Source organism: Mesoplodon mirus (genome assembly GCF_964341445.2).
Source record: "Mesoplodon mirus genome assembly, chromosome: 2".
NCBI lineage: Eukaryota > Metazoa > Chordata > Mammalia > Artiodactyla > Ziphiidae > Mesoplodon > Mesoplodon mirus.
Window position 1 is genome coordinate 81,075,598 of NC_138977.1, and position 22,195 is coordinate 81,097,792.

General features: G+C 39.9%; 1 protein-coding gene across 1 annotated transcript in view; it reads right to left on the reverse strand.

The window, feature by feature from the left end:
* Positions 1 to 18,940: 18,940 nt before the first annotated feature.
* The window catches only part of TMEM156 (transmembrane protein 156), a gene marked incomplete at both ends in the record, with an annotated part of 49,482 nt that continues 46,227 nt past the window's right edge, over positions 18,941 to 22,195 (reverse strand). The window contains one exon of the mRNA XM_082608864.1: positions 18,941 to 19,050. Coding sequence (XP_082464990.1) covers positions 18,941 to 19,050 — 110 coding nt within the window. The remainder of the gene's footprint in view (positions 19,051 to 22,195) is intronic.

Consider the following 22,195-nt stretch of genomic DNA (forward strand, 5'->3'; position numbering starts at 1 on the left):
GGCTCCCATAGCACTCCATTCATTAAGTCCACAAACACTTATTGGGTAATTTCTATATCAGATACCAGTATTCGTTACTGGTGCTCAGACACTAGCTTGCTGGGGGCACAGGTAGGCCAACCTGGGTCCCCGGGGAGGGGAGGCCTACATGCCCAGGGCTCATACAACCAGTTCTCAAGGGAGGCAGGAAGCCTCCTACCTCCTCTTCCTCTCTCCTCCCTACTGCTCCTCCACCCCTACCCATCCCATGCAAACCAGCGGTTTCTCAGGAATACAGCCTGTGTGAATTCTGTCTCTGATGACATTTCTGTCAGTAAAACATGCATTGAAAGAGATCCTTTTTGCTCACATTGATCTAATTATTATGATAAAAAAAAAGCAACAACTACTACTGAATAATAAACTTTTCATCTAGTATTAGTCTGTTATTTAGATAGCTGGAATAAAATAGACAATTTTTAAAGTACCTTTTTTTCTATTGAATTTTTCACTCTGAATAAAGAATCATGTAAGAAAAAGAAATCTCACTATGATGTAATCATTAAGCACTTTTTTTTTAAACATCTTTATTGGAGTGTAATTGCCTTACAATGTTTTGTTAGTTTCTGCTTTATAACAAAGTGAATCAGATATACATATACACATATACACATATCTCCTCCATCTTACGTCTCCCTCCCACCCTCCCTATCCCACCCCTCTAGGTGGTCACAAAGCACTGAGCTGATCTCCCTGTGCTATGTGGGTGCTTCCCAGTAGCTATCTATTTTACATTTCGTAGTAGATATAAGTCCATGTCACTCTCTCACTTCATCCCAGCTTACCCTTCCCCTCCCCGTGTCCTAAAGTCCATTCTCTACATCTGCATCTTTATTCCTGTCCTGCCCCTAGGTTCTTCATAAGCTTTTTTTTTTTTTTAGATTCCATATATATGTGTTAGCATACGGTATTTGTTTTTCTCTTGCTGAGTTACTTCACTCTGTAGGACAGACTCTAGGTCCACCCACCTCACTACACATAACTCAATTTTGTTTCTTTTTATGGCTGAGTAATATTCCACTGTATCTATGTGCCACATCTTCTTTATCCACTCATCTGTCGATGGACACTTAGGTTGCTTCCATGTCCTGGCTATTGTAAATAAGCTGCAAACAACATTGTGGTACATGACTCTTTTTGAATTATGGTTTTCGCTGGGTATGTGCCCAGTAGTGGGATTGCTGGGTCTATGGTAGCTCTACTTTTAGTTTTTTAAGGAACCTCCATACCGTTGTCCATAGTGGCTGTATCAACTTACATTCCCACCAAGAGTGCAAGAGGGTTCCCTTTTCTCCACTTCCTCTCCAGCATTTACTGTTTGTAGATTTTTGATGATGTCCATTCTGACTGGTGTGAGGTGATACCTCATTGTAGTTTTGATTTTCATTTCTCTAATGATTAGTGATGTTGAGCATTCTTTTGTGTGTTTTTCGGCAATCTGTATATCTTCTTTGGGGAAATGTCTATTTAAGTCTTCTGCCCATTTGTGGATTGGGTTGTTTGTTTTTTTGATATTGAGCTGCATGAGCTGCTTGAATATTGTGGAGGTTAATCCTTTGTCAGTTGCTTCATTTGCAAATATTTTCTCCCATTCTGAGGGTTGTCTTTTCATCTTGTTTATGGTTTCCTTTGCTGTGCAAAAGCTTTTAAATTTCATGAGGTCCCATTTGTTTATTTTTGTTTTTATTCCCATTTCTCTAGGAGGTGGGTCAAAAAGGATCTTTCTGTGATTTATGTCATAGAGTGTTCTGCCTACATTTTCCTCTAAGAGTTTTATAGTGTCTGGCCTTATATTTAGGTCTCAAATCCATTTTGAGTTTATTTTTGTGTATGGTGCTAGGGAATGTTCTAATTTCATTCTTTTACATGTAGCTGTCCAGTTTTCCCAGCATCACTTATTGAAGAGGCTGTCTTTTCTCCATTGTATATTCTGGCTTCCTTTATCAAAAATAAGGTGACCATATGTGCCTGGGTTTATCTCTGGGCTTTCTATCCTGTTCCATTGATCTGTATTTCTGTTTTTGTGCCAGTACCATACTATCTTGATTACTGTAGCTTTGTAGTATAGTCTGAAGTCCAGGAGCCTGATTCCTCCAGCTCCGTTTTTCTTTCTCAAGATTGCTTTGGCTATTCGGGGTCTTTTGTGTTTCCATACAAATTGTGAAATTTTTTGTTCTAGTTCTGTGAAAAATGCCATTGGTAGTTTGATAGGGACTCCACTGAATCTGTAGATTGCTTTGGGTAGTAGAGTCATTTTCACAATGTTGATTCTTTCACTCCAAGAACGTGGTATATCTCTCCATCTGTTTGTATCGTTTTTAATTTCTTTCATCAGTGTCTTATAGTTTTCTGCATACAGGTCTTTTATCTCCTTAGGTAGGTTTATTCCTAGGTATTTTATTCTTTTTGTTGCAGTGGTAAATGGGAGTGTATCCTTAATTTCCCTTTCATACTTTTCATCATTAGTGCATAGGAATGAAAGAGATTTCTGTGCATTAATTTTGTATCCTGCTACTTTACCAAACTCATTGATTAGCTCTAGTAGTTTTCTGATTGTGTCTTTAGGATTCTCTATGTATAGTATCATGGCATCTGCAAACAGTGACACGTTTACTTCTTCTTTTCCGACTTGGATTCCTTTTATTTTTGTTTTCTGATTGCTGTGGCTAAAACTTCCAAAACTATGTTGAATAATAGCAGTGAGAGTGGGCAACCTTGTCTTGTTCCTGATCTTAGTGGAAATGGTTTCAGTTTTTCACCATTGAGGACAATGTTGGCTGTGGGTTTGTCATATATGGCCTTTATTATGTCGAGGAAAGTTCCCTCTATACCTACTTTCTGGAGGGTTGTTATCATAAATGGGTGTTGAATTTTGTCAAAAACTTTTTCTGCATCTATTGAGATGATCATATGGTTTTTCTCCTTCAATTTATTAATATGATGTATCACATTGATTGATTTGCATATATTGAAGAATCCTTGCATTCCTGGAATAAACCCCACTTAATCATGGTGTATGATTCTTTTAATGTACTGTTGGATTCTGTTCGCTAGTATTTTTTTTGAGGATTTTTGCATCTATGTTCATCAGTGATATTGGCCTGTAGTTTTCTTTCTTTGTGATATCTTTGTCTGGTTTTGGTATCAGGGTGATGGTGGCCTCGTAGAATGAGTTTCAGAGTATTCCTCCCTCTGCTATGTTTTGGAAGGTTTGAGAAGGATAGGTGTTAGCTCTTCTTTAAATGTTTGATAGAATTCGCCTGTGAGGCCATCTGGTCCTGGGCTTTTGTTTGTTGGAAAAAAAAATTTTTTTTTTAATTTATGCGGGCCTCTCACTGTTGTGGCCTCTCCCGTTGTGAAGCACAGGCTCCGGACGCACAGGCTCAGTGGCCATGGCACCCGGGCCCAGCCGCTCCACGGCGTGTGGGATCCTCCCGGGCCGGGGCACCAACCTGTGTCCCCTGCATCAGCAGGCGGACTCTCAACCACTGTGCCACCAGGGAAGCCTTGTTGGAAAATTTTTAATCACAGTCTCAATTTCAGTGCTTGTGATAGGTCTGTTTATATTTTCTATTTCTTCCTGGTTCAGTCTCAGAAGGTTGTGCTTTTCTAAGAGTTTGTCCATTTCTTCCAGGTTGTCCATTTTATTGGCATATAGTTGCTTGTAGTAATCTCTCATGATCCTTTGTGTTTCTGCAGTGTCAGTTGTTACTTCTCCTTTTTCATTTATAATTCTATTGATTTGAGTCTTCTCCCTTTTTTTTTGATGAGTCTGCCTAATGGTTTATAAATTTTGTTTATCTTCTCAAAGAACCAGCTTTTACTTTTATTGATCTTTGCTATTGCTTCCTTCATTTCTTTTTCATTTATTTCTGATCTGATCATTATAATTTCTCTCCTTCTGCTAACTTTGGGGTTATTTTTGTTCTTTTTTCTCTAATTGCTTTAGGTGTAAGGTTAGGTTGTTTATTTGAGATGTTTCTTGTTTCTTGAGGTGGGATTGTATTGCTATAAACTTCCTTCTTAGAACTGCTTTTGCTGCATCCCATAGGTTTTGGGTCATTGTGTTTTCATTGTCATTTGTTTCTAGGTATTTTTTGATTTCCTCAGTGATCTCTTGGTTATTAAGTAGTGTATTGTTTAGCCTCCATGTGTTTGTATTTTTTACATATTTTTCCTGTAATTGATGTCTAGTCTCATAGCATTGTGGTCGGAAAAGATACTTGATACGATTTCAATTTTCTTAAATTTACCAACACTTGATTTGTGACCCAAGATATGATCTGTCCTGGGGAGTGTTCCATGAGCACTTGAGAAGAAATTGTGTTCAGTTGTTTTTGGATGGACTGTCCTATAAATATCAATTAAGTCCATCTTGTTTAATGTTTCATTTAAAGCTTGTGTTTCCTTATTTATTTTCATTTTGGATGATCTGTCCATCGGTGAAAGTGTGGTGTTAAAGTCCCCTACTATGATTGTGCTACTGTCGATTTCCCCTTTTATGGCTGTTAGCATTTGCCTTGTGTATTGAGATGCTTCTATGTTGGTTTCATAAATATTTACAATTGTTATATCTTCTTCTTGGATTGATCCCTTGATCATTATATAGTGTCCTTCTTTGTCTCTTGTAAAAGTCTTTATTTTAAAGTCTATTTTGTCCAATATGAGAATTACTACTCTAGCTTTTTTGATTTCCATTTGTAAGGAATATCTTTTTCCATTCCCTCACTTTCAGTCTGTATGTGTCCCTAGGTGTGAAGTGGGTCTCTTGTAGACAGCATATATACGGGTCTTGTTTTTGTATCCATTCAGCGAGTCTATGTCTTTTGGTTGGAGCATTTAATCCATTTACATTTAAGGTAATTATTGATATGTATATTCCTATTACCATTTTCTTAATTGCTTTGGGTTTGTTATTGTAGGTCTTTTCCTTCTCTTGTGTTTCCTGCCTAGATAAGTTCCTTTAGCATTTGTTGCAAAGCTGGTTTGGTAGTGGTGAATTCTCTTAGCTTTTGCTTGTCTGTAAAGTTTTAATTTCTCCCTTGAATCTCAGTGAGATCCTTGCTGGGTAGAGTAATCTTGGCTGTAGGTTTTTCCCTTTCGTCACTTTAAATATGTCCTGCCACTCCCTTCTGGCTTGCAGAGTTTTTGCTGAAAGATCAGTTGTTAACCTTATGGGGATTCCCTTGTATGTTATTTGTTGTTTTTCCCTTGCTGCTTTTAATATTTTTTCTTTGTATTTAATTTTTGATAGTTTGATTAATATGTGTTGTGGCATGTTTCTCCTTGGATTTATCTTGTATGGGACCCTCTGTGTTCCTGGACTTGATTAACTATTTCCTCTCCCGTATTTGGGAAGTTTTCAACCATAATCTCTTAAAATATTTTTTCAGTCCCTTTCTTTTTCTCTTCCTCTTCTGGGACCCCTATAATTCAAATGTTGGTACATTTAATGTTGTCCCAGAGGTCTCTGAGACTGTCCTCAGTTCTTTACATTCTTTTTTCTTTATTCTGCTTTGCAGTAGTTATTTCCACTATTTTATCTTCCAGGTCACTTATCCGTTCTTCTGCCTCAGTTATTCTGCTATTGATTCCTTCTAAAAATTTTTTAATTTCATCTATTGTGTTGTTCATCATTGTTTGTTTGCTCTTTAGTTCTTCTAGGTCCTTGTTAAATGTTTCTTGTATTTTCACCATTCTATTTCCAAGATTTTGGATCGTCTTTACTATCATTACTCTGAATTCTTTTTCAGGTAGACTGCCTATTTCCTCTTCATTTGTTTAGTCTGGTGGATTTTTACCTCTCTCCTTCATCTGCTGTGCATTTCTCTGTCTTCTCATTTTGCTTAACTTACTGTGTTTGGGGTCTCCTTTTCGCAGGCTGCAAGTTTGTAGTTTCCGTTGTTTTTGGTGTCTGTCCCCAGTGGCTAAGGTTGGTTCAGTGGGTTGTGTAGGCTTCCTGATGGAGGGAACTAGTGCCTGTGTTCTGGTGGATGAGGCTGGATCTTGTCTTTCTGGTGGGCAGGTCCACGTCTGGTGGTGTGTTTTGGGGTATCTGTGGCCTATTATGATCTTAGGCAGCCTCTCTGCTAATGGATGGGGCTGTGTTCCTGTCTTGCTAGTTGTTTGGCATAGGGTGTCCAGCACTGTAGCTTGCTGGTCGTTTAGTGAAGCTGGGTCTTGGCATTGAGATGGAGATCTCTGGGAGATTTTGACCGTTTGATATTATGTGGAGCTGAGAGGTCTCTTTTGGACCAGTGTCCTGAAGTTGGCTCTCCCACCTCAGAGGCACAGCACTGACTCCTGGCTGGAGCACCAAGAGCCTTTCATCCACACGGCTCAGAATAAAAGGGAGAAAAATAGAAAGAAAGAAAGAAAAAATGAATGAAAGAAAGAAAGAAAGAAAGAAAAAATGAAAGAAAGAGGACAAAATAAAATAAAATAAAGTTATTAAAATAAAAAATAATTATTAAGAAAAAAAATTTTTTAAGTAAAAAAAAAAAAGAGATGGACAGAACCCTAGGACAAGAGGTGAAAGCAAAGCTATACAGACAAAATCACATACAGAAGCATACACATACACACTCACAAAAAGAGAAAAAGGTAAAAAAAAAAAAAAAAATATATATATATATATATATATATATATATATATATATTGTTGCTCCCAAAGTCCACCGCCTCAATTTGGGATGATTCGTTGTCTATTTAGGTATTCCACAGATGCAGGGTACATCAAGTTGATTGAGGAGATTTAATCCGCTGCTCCTGAGGCTGCTGGGAGAGATTTCCCTTTCTCTTCTTTGTTCGCACAGCTCCCGGGGCTCAACTTTGGATTTGGACCTGCCTCTGCGTGTAGGTCGCCGGAGGGCGTCTGTTCTTCGCTCAGACAGGACAGGGTTAAAGGAGCAGCTGATTCGGGGGCTCTGGCTCACTCAGGCCCGGGGTGGGAGGGGCGCAGAGCGCGGGGCGAGTCTGCAGCGGCAGAGGCCGGCGTGACGTTGCGCCAGCCTGAGCCGCGTCCGCGCGTTCTTCCGGGAAGTTGTCCCTGGATCCCGGGACCCTGGCAGTGGCGGGGCTCCCGGGAGGGGAGGTGTGGAGAGTGACCTGTGCTCGCACATAGGCTTCTTGGTGGCAGCAGCAGCAGGCTTAGCGTCTCATGCCCGTCTCTGGGGTCCGTGCTGTTAGCCGTGGCTCGCGCCCGTCTGTGGAGCTCGTTTAGGCAGTGCTGTGAATCCGCTCTCCTCTCGCACCCCAAAACAATGGTCTCTTGCCTCTTCGGCAGGTCCAGACTTTTTCCCAGACTCCCTCCCGGCTAGCCGTGGCGCACTAGCCCCCTTCAGGCTGTGTTCACGCCGCCAGTCCTCTCCCTGGGATGCAACCGAAGCCTGAGCCTCAGCTCCCAGCCCCGCCCGCCCTGGCGGGTGAGCAGACAAGCCTCTCAGGCTGGTGAGTGCTGGTCGGCACCAATCCTCTGTGCGGGAATCTCTCCGCTTTGCCCTCCGCACCCCTGTTGCTGCGCTGTCCTCCGTGGCTCTGAAGCTTCCTCCCTCCGCCACCTGCAGTCTCCACCCGTGAAGCGGCTTCCTAGTGTGTGGAAACCTTTCCTCCTTCACGGCTCCCTCCCAGTGGTGCAGGTCCCGTCCCTATTCTTTTGTCTCTGTTTTTTCCTTTTTTCTTTTGCCCTACCCAGGTACGTGGGGAGTTTCTTGACTTTTGGGAGGTCTGAGGTCTTCTGCCAGTGTTCAGTTAGGTGTTCTGTAGGAGCTGTTCCACATGTAGATGTATTTGTGGGGAGGAAGGTGATCTCCACGTTTTACTCTTCCGCCATCTTCAAGGTGTCCCCCATTTAAGCACTGTTGATAGTGGAACTTTGTTTTGATAAATTGCTTAAAAATAAAACATTGTCCGTTTGCCAAAATAGGATGGGGAATAGAAATGATTTCCTGTTTCTCTGTAAAAAATTTCCAGTAGAAAAATGTTGTGAACCCATAAGCAGAAAGGGAATTTCCAGGTACTTAGTTCACAGCTTTTTCTAATCAATATTTGGCTGCTTTTGCACTGTAATTAATATCATTCACCAAAGGGGATATTGAGATGAGTTCAAAGAATCTAACTCTTTAAAAAATCTATTAAATGATTTACCTTTGATCCTATTTTATGAGCATCCAGAGCAAAAAGCTTCCTTCTGTGCAATTTTTCTCACAACTACCAAATAATTAAGTTCTTTAGATGTGCTTTGTTGCATGGGTAGAGACAAGAAAAGCATTTGTTGTGTAGGAGTACTTGCAGTTGAGCAGTGCTTTTTAAGTATACCCTCCAAGCATTGTTGGGACGCAAGAGATTCATGTTATAGAACCCCCTGCTAGAAGTGTTTATGAAAAGGTATTAGACAATCTCTTCCTAAGAAAATGGATCTACCTTTACCTCCATAGAGAGATTCCATAATTAAGGTATAACAGGGAAGAGGGTTAAGGGCATGGACTTTGAACCCAGACCACCTGGGTTCAAATCTCAACTCTGCCACTTAAACCTGTGTGTCCTTGAGCAACTACTTGACCTCTCTTTGCCTTAATTTCTTCACCTATAAGTTGGGGTCCTGATAAAAGTACTTACCTTCTGGTATTGTGCTTAAAATAGAGACAGGCACATAATTAGTACTACATTAAACTCCTCCTCAACTCCTACCCTAACATTGGGCTATTTTGGCAGCAGTTATATGAGTTACTACTGCCCTAAAGCAACTGAAAAAATAGAGCAGATATATATCTTTTAGTGTGAGTTGAGGAAGGCTCTCCCCAAATGCACATAGCTAGAAGCTAGAGTTAAAAATGGTAGATAATCACTTTCAGAACCCTAGCCCATATGTTTCCCTAGAGCAAACCACTTCCTTTCCAAACATGAATTTCTAGAGAAAAATAAACATTTATAGATAGCTGGAAGGAATTAAGGCTCCATATAAGGATATAAACTGATGCCTGTCTTTACCAGATGCCATATACCTGAAAAGACTATCTCTGAAACAAGTTTTTTAACTACACAAAGCAAATTGTCAGTTTTCAGGGGGAAATGAAGATTTTAAAGTTACTATTCTGTATTAATCATGAGAGAGAGAAGAGAAAGTCAGGCTGTGGTTTATACTAAAAAGGAATTAAAATTAAAAACTGACTGCACTACCCTGGGCAAAGGAGACCCTGTCTTATTCCCAGTTCTGTCACCGACAAGCTCTGTGATGTAACCTTGGGTGAAACCCTTAATCTCTGGGAGCTTCAATTTCCTCAGCTGTAAAATAAGGGCATTGACCAAATGATCTATAAGATTTCTTACAGCTCAGACATCCTATGATTTTATGAAATAAAGTAGATGTTAGATGTATATAGCAGGCAACAGAAACCAACTCTGAAACTGAAGCAGGAAAAAATCTTTTTGCAAGGATGTTACTGGTAGCTCACAGAATCAAAGGGAAGACTGGAGAATCAGGCTTGGGAACAAGGCAGTTTGGTGGGGGTAGGGAGATATTGGGGTGTCTAAAAGCAGGAATGACTCAGCAGCTGGAATGAAGAAGCTCAGATCTTTTTTTCCACCCTCATGTCACTATAAATCAAAGTCCTAAGGAAGTGGGTCAAATTGGTCTAGCTCGGGTCATGTGTCACCCCTTGGCCAATGGGAAAGAAACCATGATTTGCAGTCTTGCCAAGACATCATTCAATGGACGAGAGAGAATTCCTAAGAGGAAAGTCATATAAGGCCACGAAAGAAAGGTAATGACGACCATGCAGCTCTTCACTACAAATGTTGTGCCTGCCTTTGTAATATCACACACTGATATCACTTTTCTATGTGGAAATTGTTGGGTTATTTTCACAGTCCATCTGAAAATAGACATGTCTTTGGAGGGAGATAATGGCCCCATGACAATGCTGTTGACACCCATTGTGAAATGTTGGGCAATGACACATGCTTGGCAAACAGCCTTAGCATGCCCCCAAGAGATTGTTCTGGGGGGAAACATAAGTAAGCCTGTGTTTTGTCTTCAATCAGTTTCTCTCTGCACATCTCCTTGGAATTGAGGAGGAACACTCCCAGAGCCACCCAATAGTCATTTCCTCTTCTTCCATGTTTACAGAGCCCTGTTTTCATTCTGATGGTCAATTCCTCCCCCCTCTTTAAAAACCAAGCAAATCTGAGTTCTTCTAAACTAGTCATAATGGTCCCAACCCCCTGTCCTGTCATTGATGGGTTTAAGGGTGGGTCTGTGATCCAATTCTAGATGCTCTGACATGAGGAGAAATCTTTCCAGGAGGGGTCTTCTTATAAAATTTCTTTACTCTAAAAAGGATACTGTGGTGTAAGAATGTGCTGGTGGCTGGTGCTGTGGCACCACCATTTAATACAATCTCTTCTTGAAACGATAAGAGGGGAAGCCTGAAGGCAAAAGCCAACAAGTTGAAGATGGCAGAGAGGAAAAGGAGGAAAGAACCTGCCTGCTCGATGATGTGAGTTCTTGAATTCACCAACTTGGGAAGCACCCTATTGAGAATTTCTATTAGGTAAGACAGTAATTTAATTTATCTTATAATTTCTGTCATTTTGATTTGGGCCTGCTATTATTTGCAGATGAAAGTACCTCAATTATAAACCTCAAAATGATATTCTTTCAATAAGCAATAAATTTATCTCCATATTTCTCTCTGGAAACAGCCTTAACTCTCAGGTGAAAAAATAACTCATCCAAAGAATTTTGTGAGTATTATTTTTTGCCAAAATGTCCTGTTTTGCTCCATGCCCTTGCATGCATACTCCATCTTGTCCTTCAAATTATAGAAGCTTCTAGACTACCCTATCTTTAGTAAAGTACATGATTCCCAGTTCATAGAGGATTTTTAAATGCATCTTTTGTTGTCATATCTCTCAGTTAATCAATAACATACCTTATTTGGATTTTAAAAATGTAAGAACTTCCTTCCACTCATTATCCTAAGATTGCCACCCATTGGAATAGCACCAATAGTTGGAGATGGTTAAGAAAATTACAGACAGAGAAGAGAAGTAAAATAAAAAATAGAGAAGGAAGTAAAATCAGATCATGAGAATCAACTGTCAGAAAATTGATTCCAAGTCTTTATTCTACCATGTTTTACATGAAGGGAAAGAAATATAGTTGTGAGAGAGACAGACAGAGCTATCTTCTGACAGAGGGAGAAAGGAAGATGCAATTTATATGCTATTTATCCTTTGTAAAATTTGGTTTTATTAAATTTTTTGTAGGTACAAAAGTATATTTTAAAATATATGTAAGCTACATAGAATCATGGCAAAGACTCCCATATACCCACCACCAAGTTTATAACAGAACATAACAGTTGTGTTAGAAGTCCCTGGCATGTAGCTGCCCAGCCCCAGCCCCTTCCCCATCGCCTTAGAGGTAACCACTGTGCTGAATTTACAGCCAACACCTGTCAAGCTCCATTGATGAGCATTGCGAGGGAGGAGCGGATAGGGAGAGGTGAGTACCTGTCCCTGGGGATTCAGAAGCTGGAGAAGATGTGGTTCCAGGTCTCCTCACAATCTGGTGGGGAAACAGACATGAGTACAATGGTTGTGGTGTGAGGCAGGATGGAGAAGTACTTTGCAAGAGGACTAAATGCTGGGAAAGCACAGAAAAGAGACATTATTCCAGCTGCGGTCAGCAGGGGCTGCTCCATGGACAAGGTAGCCTTTCTGCCTTTGAAGGGTGGAGAGGATTTCTACAGATGGAAGGAAAGGGCAGATGTCACAGTCAGAAAGGAGGCAGAAGGAGCAAGGTGGTCTGAAGAATGACTGCTCCATCCAGGATGACTAAGGATGCAGGGGGCAGGGGGAAGTAGAAGTTACAACCAGGGTGAAAGTAAAGTTTGAAGGGAATCCTCTGGGAGATGAAAATTCTTCTAGAAACCCAAGCTAGCAGCTATAAATTTGGGTGATGCTGTTTTCCCCACATAGAGATCCAGAGGGGTGCCCTCCGTGCCACTTCTCTCTCTCCGCCTTCTCCTGCCCCACCTTCATTCCCACACCTGCATCAAATCATTACCAAGTGCCACCAATTCTCCCCTCACATCCTCTCTGTCTCTCTCTATCCCTCTTTCTACCACTCTAATTCCACCGTGTCTGCTCAGTGACTGAGCAACGCTGGGAGCCTCCCCTCCTGGCGCCGGGTTCCCTCCCCCTCCAGTCCACACCTGAACCCCTCTGCATGGAGTGCTGGGGTCCCTGCTGCTGAGCAGGACACAGAGGTCAAGGAGGTGAGTGTGGCTCACAGCTGGGAAGGGGAGCCTGCGGTGAGAGCCACAGACACGACGACAAAGCTATAAGTCATAGGGAAGGGGCACGAGGTGGGTCAATGTCAGACATGAAACCAGTTGAAAACCGGGATGGACTAAAAGTCAGGCTCAGCTGTGTAGACTGGAAGCCAGGCATCACACCAGGCGCCCGGGAACACAGGGTCATTTTTATTGGAGCCAGGCGGGCAGGGAGGCGAGCAGAACTGTGGGGCTGAGGGAGACATGCAGGACCAGCAATGCCGAGGCAGTTCCATCAGAGGCCTCTTCCAAAGGCAGATTCACCCAGCCTCCTTGCACTCCCAGAAGAGAGGCCGCTGGTGTTCTCGGAGGGAGCCCTTTTCTCAGGCACCCCCTCCAAGGATCCTGCACCCTTTGCCCCATCTCCACCCCGCAGTGCGAGTCCTGGGAGCAGCACCGGCTTTACAGACCTTGCCTGGAGCCAAATATTAGTCCAGAGATGGCAGGCAAACTGGTGAGCTTCCCTTGGCCTCAGCTTCCTCAGGGGTAATGACACCTGTCTTGAGAGCAGTTGTGAGGAGGAAATGAGTATACACGGAATGTGCCTGATGCATAGGGAGGCTCAAGAAATAGTTCTCCATCCAACAAATATTTATTAAGCGCCTACTGTGAGCTGAGCATTCTACCAGCTGCCAGGGATAGTATGGTGAGCAGAACCAGTCTAGAGAAGGAGACAGACATTAATTAACAACCACAAAAATAATTGTAAATGAGTAATATGAAAAGGGCTATGAGGGCTGAGAACATGTATACTTGGGAGATTTGACTTCTACTGACAGAACAGGAAGAGCCATCTTCCAGACCCTGCTCAAAAGTGGCCTTTCCAAGAAGCCCACCAGGTTACCCCCATTGGCAATGGTTCTTTTGGCCTGTGAACTCTCAGCATGAAGCATGGAGCCTGCTAATGACACTTATCTTACCATTGCATCTAGTATTATAACTAGCGGCATTCATATCCTGTCTCCTCCACCACATCGTAAGCTTGCTGTGGGCGGACAGCCCATAACACTACATCTTTCAGTGCTTCACAGTTTCTGTTAAAGTCTAGTATTTTAATAAATAAGTGAAATTAGCTTCTAAAAGCTGCCACAATGTAACAGAACTTGAAGCTTAATTTATGCCTTTTGTAAGCCAAGTTGCCATTGATTTCCAAGTCATTTGTCAGATCATAATAGGAGATATGCAAGGAAACAATAATTTGACTTCTCAAACTGTATAAGATCCATACCTCAGAGAGTGTGACATCCCTCAATTCCTGCTGAAGTATCCCAGACCTGAGCCTGACTCATCTATTAATCAGGGATATACAAATAAGAAAAAGTATGACTAGTAGAATTCCATTTGCCAAATCCTCAACCCCTAAATTATACAATTAGAATCTCAGTTTGTGATCTAACCAAAAAAAAAAAAAAAAACTGGAGTACCAAAAAAACCTGTGTGCTGAAACATTCATTCCTGTTAGGTTGCTTAATGTTAAATCTGACCCTGCAGTTAAACTCTGAAAATCTACTCAGATAAGCAATTTTAACCATATAATGACATCAGGAGATTGTTCTACCTTAATTCCCAGAAGGTGTTTTCTTTTCCTTTTTAAAATTGAAGTATAGTTGGTTTACAATTTTGTGTTAATTTCTGCTGTACCGCAAAGTGATTCAGTTATACATATACATTCTTTTTGATATTCTTTTCCATTATGGTTTATCTCAGGATATTGAATATAGTTCCCTGTGCTATCCAGTAAGACCTTGTTTTTTATCCATTCTATATGTAATAGTTTGCATCTACTAACCCCAAACTCTCAGTCCATCCCTCCCCCACCCACTCCCCCTTGGCAACCACAAGTCTATTCTCTATGTCTGTGAGTCTGTTTCTATTTCGTAGATAGTTTCATTTGTGTCATATTTTGGATTCCACATATAAGTGATATCATGTATTTGTCTCTCTGTCTGACTTACTTCGCTTAATATGATAATCTCTAGGTCTATCCATGTTGCTGCAAATGGCATTATTTCATTCTTTCTTAAGGCTGAGTAGTATTCCATTGTATATATACAGCACATCTTCTTTATTTATTCGTCTGCTGATGGACATTTAGGTTGTTTCCATGTCTTGGCTATTGTGAATAGTGCTGCTATGAAAATAGTGGTACATGTATCTTTTTTTTTTCTTTTTTTAATTGGAGTATAGTTGCTTTACAACGTTGTGTTGGTTTCTGCTGTACAGCAAAGTGAATTAGCTATATGTATACATATATGCCCTTCCCCTTGAGCCTCCCTCCCACCCCCCTGTCCCACCCCTCTAGTTTATCACAGGCGTGCATGTATCTTTTTGAACTATAGTTTTGCCCAGATATATGCCCAGGAGTGGGGTCACTGGGTCATATGGTAGTTCTATTTTTAGTTTTTTGAGGACCCTCCATAATGTTTTCCATAGTGGTTGCACCAACTTACTTTCCCACCAACAGTGTAGGAGGGTTCCCTTTTCTCTACACCCTCCCCAGCATTTATTATTTGTAGAATTTTTAGTGATGGCCATTCTGATCAGTGTGAGGTGATATCTCATTGTACTTTCGATTTGCATTTCTCTAATACAGTAAGTCCCCTACATACGAATAAGTTCCCTTCCAAGAGTGCATTCATAAGTCCAATTTGTTCATAAGTCCAACAAAGTTAGCCTAAGTACCCAGCTAACACAATCGGCTATATACCACAGCTTTTACTCTTGCTTCTGGACATCCTGGGCTTGAAATAATGATACTGTACTACTGTACTCTATACAGTACTGTACAATAAAGTACACAAAAGCACAACCACTTGTAGAGGATGCACACACGTGACAAGGTATGCGAGACACATGAACTTACATGATTGGACATGCAAACGCATGTTCACATCTCTGAAAGTTCACAACTTGAAGGTTCATATGTAGGGGACGTACTGTAATTAGCAATGTTGAGCATCTTTTCATGTGCCTATTGGCCATCTGTATGTCTTCTTTGGAGAAATGTCTATTTAGGTCTTCTGCTCATTTTTCGATTGGGTTGTTTGTTTTTCTGCTCTTGAGTTGTATGAGCTGTTTGTATATTTTGGAAATTAGGCCTTGTTCGTCTCATCATTTGCAAATATTTTCTCCCACTCCATAGGTTGTTTTTTCATTTTGTTCATGGTTTCTTTTGCTGTACAAAAGCTTGTAAATTTCATTAGATCCCATTTGTTTATTTTTGTTTTTATTTCTATTGCCTTGGGAGACTGACCTAAGAAAACATTGGTACAATTTATGTCAGAGAATGTTTTGCCTATGTTCTCTTCTAGGAATTTTATGGTGTCATATCTTATGTTTAAGTCTTTTAGCCATTTTGTGTTTATTTTTGTGCATAGTGTGAGAGTGTATTCTAACTTCATTGATTTACATGCAGCTATCCAACTTTCCCAGCACCACTTGCTGAAGAGACTGTCTTTTTCCCATTGTGTATTCTTACCTCCTTTGTCAAAGATTATTGACCATAGGTGTGTGGGTTTACTTCTGAGCTCTCTATTCTGTCCCATTGATCCATATGTCTGTTTTTGTGCCAATACCACACTGTTTTGATTACTGTAGCTTTGTAGTATTGTCTGAAGTATGAGAGGGTTATGCCTCCTGCTTTGGGTTTTTTTTTTTTTCCTCAAGATTGCTTTGGCAATTTGGGGTCTTTTATTGTTCCATATAAATTTTAGGATTATTTGTTCTAGTTCTGTGAAAACTGTCATGGGTGTTTGATAGGGATCACATTAAATCTGTAGATTGCTTTGGGTAGTAAGGCCATTTTAACAATATTAATTCTTGGAAAGTATTTTTCAGTGTTAAGAACTGTCCTCTTTTTTATATATGATTTTACTGTAATTAATAACTATAATTATTCTTGACATCAATGATAGCTATGAAAAGATGAAAGCCAAAAGAAACAGAGGAAACATGTTGTTATTAGATTTAAACATTCAAGTACTTCACTTAAATTCATTTTATTTTGGTATTTTGAATTTTTTTTAAACATCCCAGTGCCAAAAGGAGGAAAGATTTACAGATGCAAACAAATTTATAAACAAACAACCCAGGTCCTCTTAAGCAATTTGCCAAATAGAAACAATCCATCTATATAAGAAAACACATCAAATCAGGATCTGCAATGTGGGCCAGTGAGAGAAAGGATTTGCATCCTTAACCCTGTTTTTGGTTCCTCAAAATCAAAATCTTGGGGCTAGTGTAAGCTGTATAATGATGGATAAACAAAGAGAGTAAGTGTTCTCTTGCTTTTTCCATGGGTTTCATTAGCTTGTTTTCCATGACTCATAATGCCTTCCTGAAAAAACTCTGTCCCTTTGATCTCCTGGGTCAAATGAGTGCTGTTGAGTTAGTTTCCATCAACCAGTCAGCACTCCTACTGGTTCCTATTGTGCATCCTCAGCCAGACCAACTATTACCAGTTAACTCATTACCAGAATAGAATTATGAGTACTCTTCAGAAGGATTCAATCCAAATCGCCCAGAGGAATTCATAAGGATAGTCTGAAGATTTAAAAAAAGGCAAATATTATTCACACAAAAATGTTGTTGACCTGAAAATTATTAGTGGAAAAAATTTTTAAACCGTTTATTAAAACTATGTCTTATAAGAACACAAAAAACTTCCTAAAGTCACTGATTAAGGGCTCTCTCCAATCCTTTGTTATGCCATGGACCCTCCTTTATATCCCCAAGTAGACAGTGTGGTCCCAGGTCCCAGGAAACCTAGGGTCTCCTCCAGCCTCTGCCACTATATTTTTTTGGCTTATTTTCCACTTATATAAAATAAAAGTGAAAGTGTTCATGCAAGTTTCTTTTGGTTACAGGAGTCCATGATTCTAGTAGAGAATCACAGAAATTGAGATTTATCCATTCACTCAATACTTATGTCCACTAAATATTTATTGGACATCTATTAAGTGCTAGGCAACATGTCCTCTGAATGAGGGGTCTCCCCATAACGCTCCCCAAGTCCCTTGTGGGTGCCTCCGTCATGGTACTTGACACTCAGTTGGAATTAGGGATTCCCTAATGATTCCTCCACTGATGGACTGCATGTTATTTTGCCAATGAGTAGCAGAATTCTTGGCATACAGTAGGTGCTCCAAAAGCATTTGGTAAAAGGACAGAGGAGAGCTCTTCACATGCAAGCTTGAGCATCCCAGAATGAGGACCAGAATGAGAAATATCAAGCATAATAGCCAGTAACATTTCATTAAAACAATTATATGATGACATTATATTCTCCCTAGGAATTTCTGAGCCAACAGCAGACTGTGATTGCACTAAAGACCCAAGCACGAAGACTTGCCTCTCTCTAGTCCTGAAGACAAAGTGTTCCTTGGCACTTAGTTTCCAGTTTGATGTATTGGGCCACTTATGCTGGATCCCTTTGGTTGTCTCTCCAGATCTGCCCTCCCCTTTTGTCCACTTTGCTTGGTGCTCTGGGAGGCCAATCTATATGTACTGTCTCAATCTAGCACCAGTGTCCTCTGGCTCTGGTTGGGTTTGGCCAATGGGGAGTACTAGACATTGGGGAAAAAGCAGAACAGCCAAGTTGGGATATTCATTCTCTCTCCTCAGGGCAACTACAGGCTGTTGTGTCCATGACCAAAAGCCACAGCTCCTATCAGGCAGCCCTCCCCACATATTCCTTCTGTGTGTTTATGTGTGTGCTTCTGTCTCTGTCTCTCTGAGTTCCTTGTCCCTTTAGTCTTAGGGACAGTAGCAGTGCCCCCAGTTACTAGTCCTAGGATGCTATACTGTCCTTTTTTGGTTTTCCCACATCCTGGCTTAATAGGCCCTTTATGAAACTCTACCCAAATTATTCAATATGAATATACCATCAGTTTCCTGCCAGGACCCATATATTATAAACAGTAAATGATCTAGTCTATTACCACCAAGCACAATAAAAGAATACTAAGAAATGCTAGTTTCCCTTCTTGTCCCTGTTATAATTTTTATACCCCCTGCAGTGGTTATCAGTAGTGCCTTTAACAAAATAGCTATTTAATAAATACTTGTTGAATGAAAGAGAAAGATTTCTAAGACACTTCTGATCACAGTTTTGTATTCAAATACATGGAAATCAATTAATTGTACATTAATCTAAGTTATCAAGTATTAAATTTAGAGAAGTTTTTATTTCAGTAGTTGAAAATCAGTGAGTAGTTCTGCTTTACAAATTTAGATTCTCTCTTTTCTCATGTTCCAAGTGAAACAATGATTAGCCTGCTGGGCTTATGACTCAACCCCAGGAAACAATACCAAGAGATGAGCAGACATCTCAGGGCACATGTTGTTCAACAGACTAAGTGATTAGTTTACTGGTCCTTCCTAGACCTTGGAGGAAACAGTGATTTTATTTCATGTCATCTAATTCATATGAACCGATTTTGCAAGTTCGTCACTTTCTATCTCCTACACCTGGATAGAAATGCAGATTGGGGCAAACTATACCTCCTTGGATCTATTCACGTTTATAATGAATAGTCAAATTGTCAATGAAGCTGAAGCATCACTCACCGTGTATATTGATCTTGCTGATGCGCCGTGGAAATAACTTCTAGTTCTGGTATTGGAGGAAGCGCGTCCTTGACATGAGCCATAGGCAGCCTCTGCGTGGTCTCTGCTGTTTAAGAAGGAGAGATGTTCTAGTCTGTATTTAGTCAAAAGCAATGCGAAAGTAGACACAGTATATTCCAATGTAGTAAGAGAACCATGCCTTCCACCTAGACAACTTTGGCAGTTTCCACGACTTACTAAATTTCCTGCCTGCAACTCTGACACCTTTTTTTTCCTCATTAATCATCAATTTTATACACATCAGTGTATACATGTCAATCCCAATCGCCCAATTCATCACACCACCATTCCCACCCCCCAGCGGCTTTCCCCCTTGGTGTCCATACATTTGTTCTCTACATCTGTGTCTCAACTTCTGCCCTGCAAACTGGTTCATCTGTACCATTTTTCTAGGTTCCACATACATGCATTAATATACGATATTTGTTTTTCTCTTTCTGACTTACTTCACTCTGTATGACAGTCTCTAGATCCATCCACGTCTCAACAAATGACCCAATTTCATTCCTTTATATGGCTGAGTAATATTCCATTGTATATATATGTACCACATCTTCTTTATCGATTCATCTGTCGATGGGCATTTAGGTTGCCTCCATGACTTGGCTATTGTAAATAGTGCTGCAATGAACATTGGGGTGCATATGTCTTTTTGAATTATGGTTTTCTCTGGGTATATGCCCAGTAGTGGGATTGCTAGATCATATGATAATTCTATTTTTAGGTTTTTAAGGAACCTCCATATTGTTCTCCATAGTGGCTGTATCAATTTACATTCCCACCAACAGTGCAAGAGGGTTCCCTTTTCTCCACACCCTCTCCAGCATTTGTTGTTTGTAGATTTTCTGTTGATGTCCATTCTAACTGGTGTGAGGTGATAGCTCATTGTAGTTTTGATTTGCATTTCTCTAATAATTAGTGATGTTGAGCAGCTTTTCATGTGCTTTTTGGCCATCTGTAGGTCTTCTTTGGAGAAATGTCTATTTAGGTCTTCTGCCCATTTTTGCATTGGGTTGTTTGTTTCTTTAATATTAAGCTGCATGAGCTGTTTATATATTTTGGAGATTAATCCTTTGTTCATTCGTTTGCAAAAATTTTCTCCCATTCTGAGGGTTGTCTTTTAATCTTGTTTACAGTTTCCTTTGCTGTACAAAAGCTTGTAAGTTTCATTAGGTCCCATTTGTTTATTTTTGTTTTTATTTCCATTACTCTAGTAGGTGGATCAAAAAAGATCTTGCTGTGATTTATGTCAAAGAGTGTTCTTCCTATGTTTTCCTCTAAGAGTTTTATAGTGTCTGGTCTTACATTTAGGTCTCAAATCCATTTTTAGTTTATTTTTGTGTATGGTATTAGGGAGTGTTCTAATTTCATTCTTTTACATATAGCTGTCCAGTTTTACCAGCACCACTTATTAAAGAGACTGTCTTTTCTCCATTGTATATCCTTGCCTCCTTTGTCATAGATTAGTTGACCATAGGTTTGTGGGTTTATCTCTGGGCTTTCTATCTTCTTCCATTGATCTATGTTTCTTTTTTTTTGTGCCGGTACCATACTGTCTTGATTACTATAGATTTGTAGTATAGTCTGAAGTCAGGGAGTCTGATTCCTCCAGCTCCATTTTTTTCCCTCAAGCCTGCTTTGCTATTCGGGGTCTTTTGTGTCTCCATATAAATTTTAAGAATTTTTGTTCTAGTTCTGTAAAAAACACCATTGGTAATTTGATAGGGATTGCATTGAACCTGTAGATTGCTTTGGGTAGTAGAGTCATTTTCACAATATTGATTCATCCAATCCAAGAACATGGTATATCTCTCCATCTGTTGGTATCACCTTTAATTTCTTCCATCAGTGTCCTATAGTTTTCTGCATACAGGTCTTTTGTCTCCCTAGGTAGGTTTATTCCTAGGTATTTTATTCTTTTTGTTGCAATGGTAAATGGGAGTGTTTCCTTAATTTCTCTTTCAGATTTTTCATCATTAGTGTATAGGAATGCAAGAGATTTCTGTGCATTAATTTTGTATCCTGCAACTTTACCAAATTCATTGATTAGCTCTAGTAGTTTTCTGGTGGCATTTTTAGGATTCTCTATGTATAGTATCATGGCATCTGCAAACAGTGACAGTTTTACTTCTTCTTTTCCAACTTGTATTCCTTTTATTTCTTTTTCTTCTCTGATTGCCGTGGCTAGGACTTCCAAAACTATGTTGAATAATAGCAGTGAGAGTGGACATCCTTGTCTTGTTCCTGATCTTAGAGGAAATGCTTTCAGTTTTTCACCATGGAGAATGATGCTTGCTGTGGATTTGTCATATATGGCTTTTATTATGTTGAGGTAGGTTTCCTCTATGCCCACTTTCTGGAGAGTTTTTTATCATAAATCGGTGTTGAATTTTGTCAAAAGCTTTTTCTGCATCTATTGAGATGATATATGGTTTTTATTCTTCAATTTGTTAATATAATGTATCACATTGATTGATTTGCGTATATTGAAGAATCCTTGCATCCCTGGGATAAATCCCACTTGATCATGGTGTATGATCCTTTTAATGTGTTGTTGGATTCTGTTTGCTAGTATTTTGTTGAGGATTTTTGCATCTATATTCATCAGTGATATTGGTCTGTAATTTTCCTTTTTTGTAGTATCTTTGTCTGGTTTTGGTATCAGGGTGATGGTGGCCTCATAGAATGAGTTTAGGAGTGTTCCTTCCTCTGCAATTTTTGGAAGAGTTTGAGAAGGATGGGTGTTAGCTGTTCTCTAAATGTTTGAGAACAATTTCAATTTCATTACTTGTGATTTGTCTGTTCATATTTTCTATTTCTTCCTGGTTCAGTCTTGGAAGGTTATACCTTTCTAAGAATTTGTCCATTTCTTCCAGGTTGTCCATTTTATTGGCATAGAGTTGCTTGTAGTAGTCTCTCAGGATGCTTTGTATTTATTCAGTGTCTGTTGTAACTTCTCCTTTTTCATTTCTAATTTTATTGATTTGAGTCCTCTCCCTCTTTTTTTGGATGAGTCTGGCTAATGGTTTATCAATTTTGTTTATCTCAAAGAACCAGGTTTTAGTTTTATTGATCTTTGCTGTTGTTTTCTTTGTTTCTATTTCATTTATTTTGGCTCTGATCTTTGTGATTTCTTTCCTTCTGCTAACTTTGGGTTTTGTTTGTTCTTCTTTCTCTAGTTCCTTGAGGTG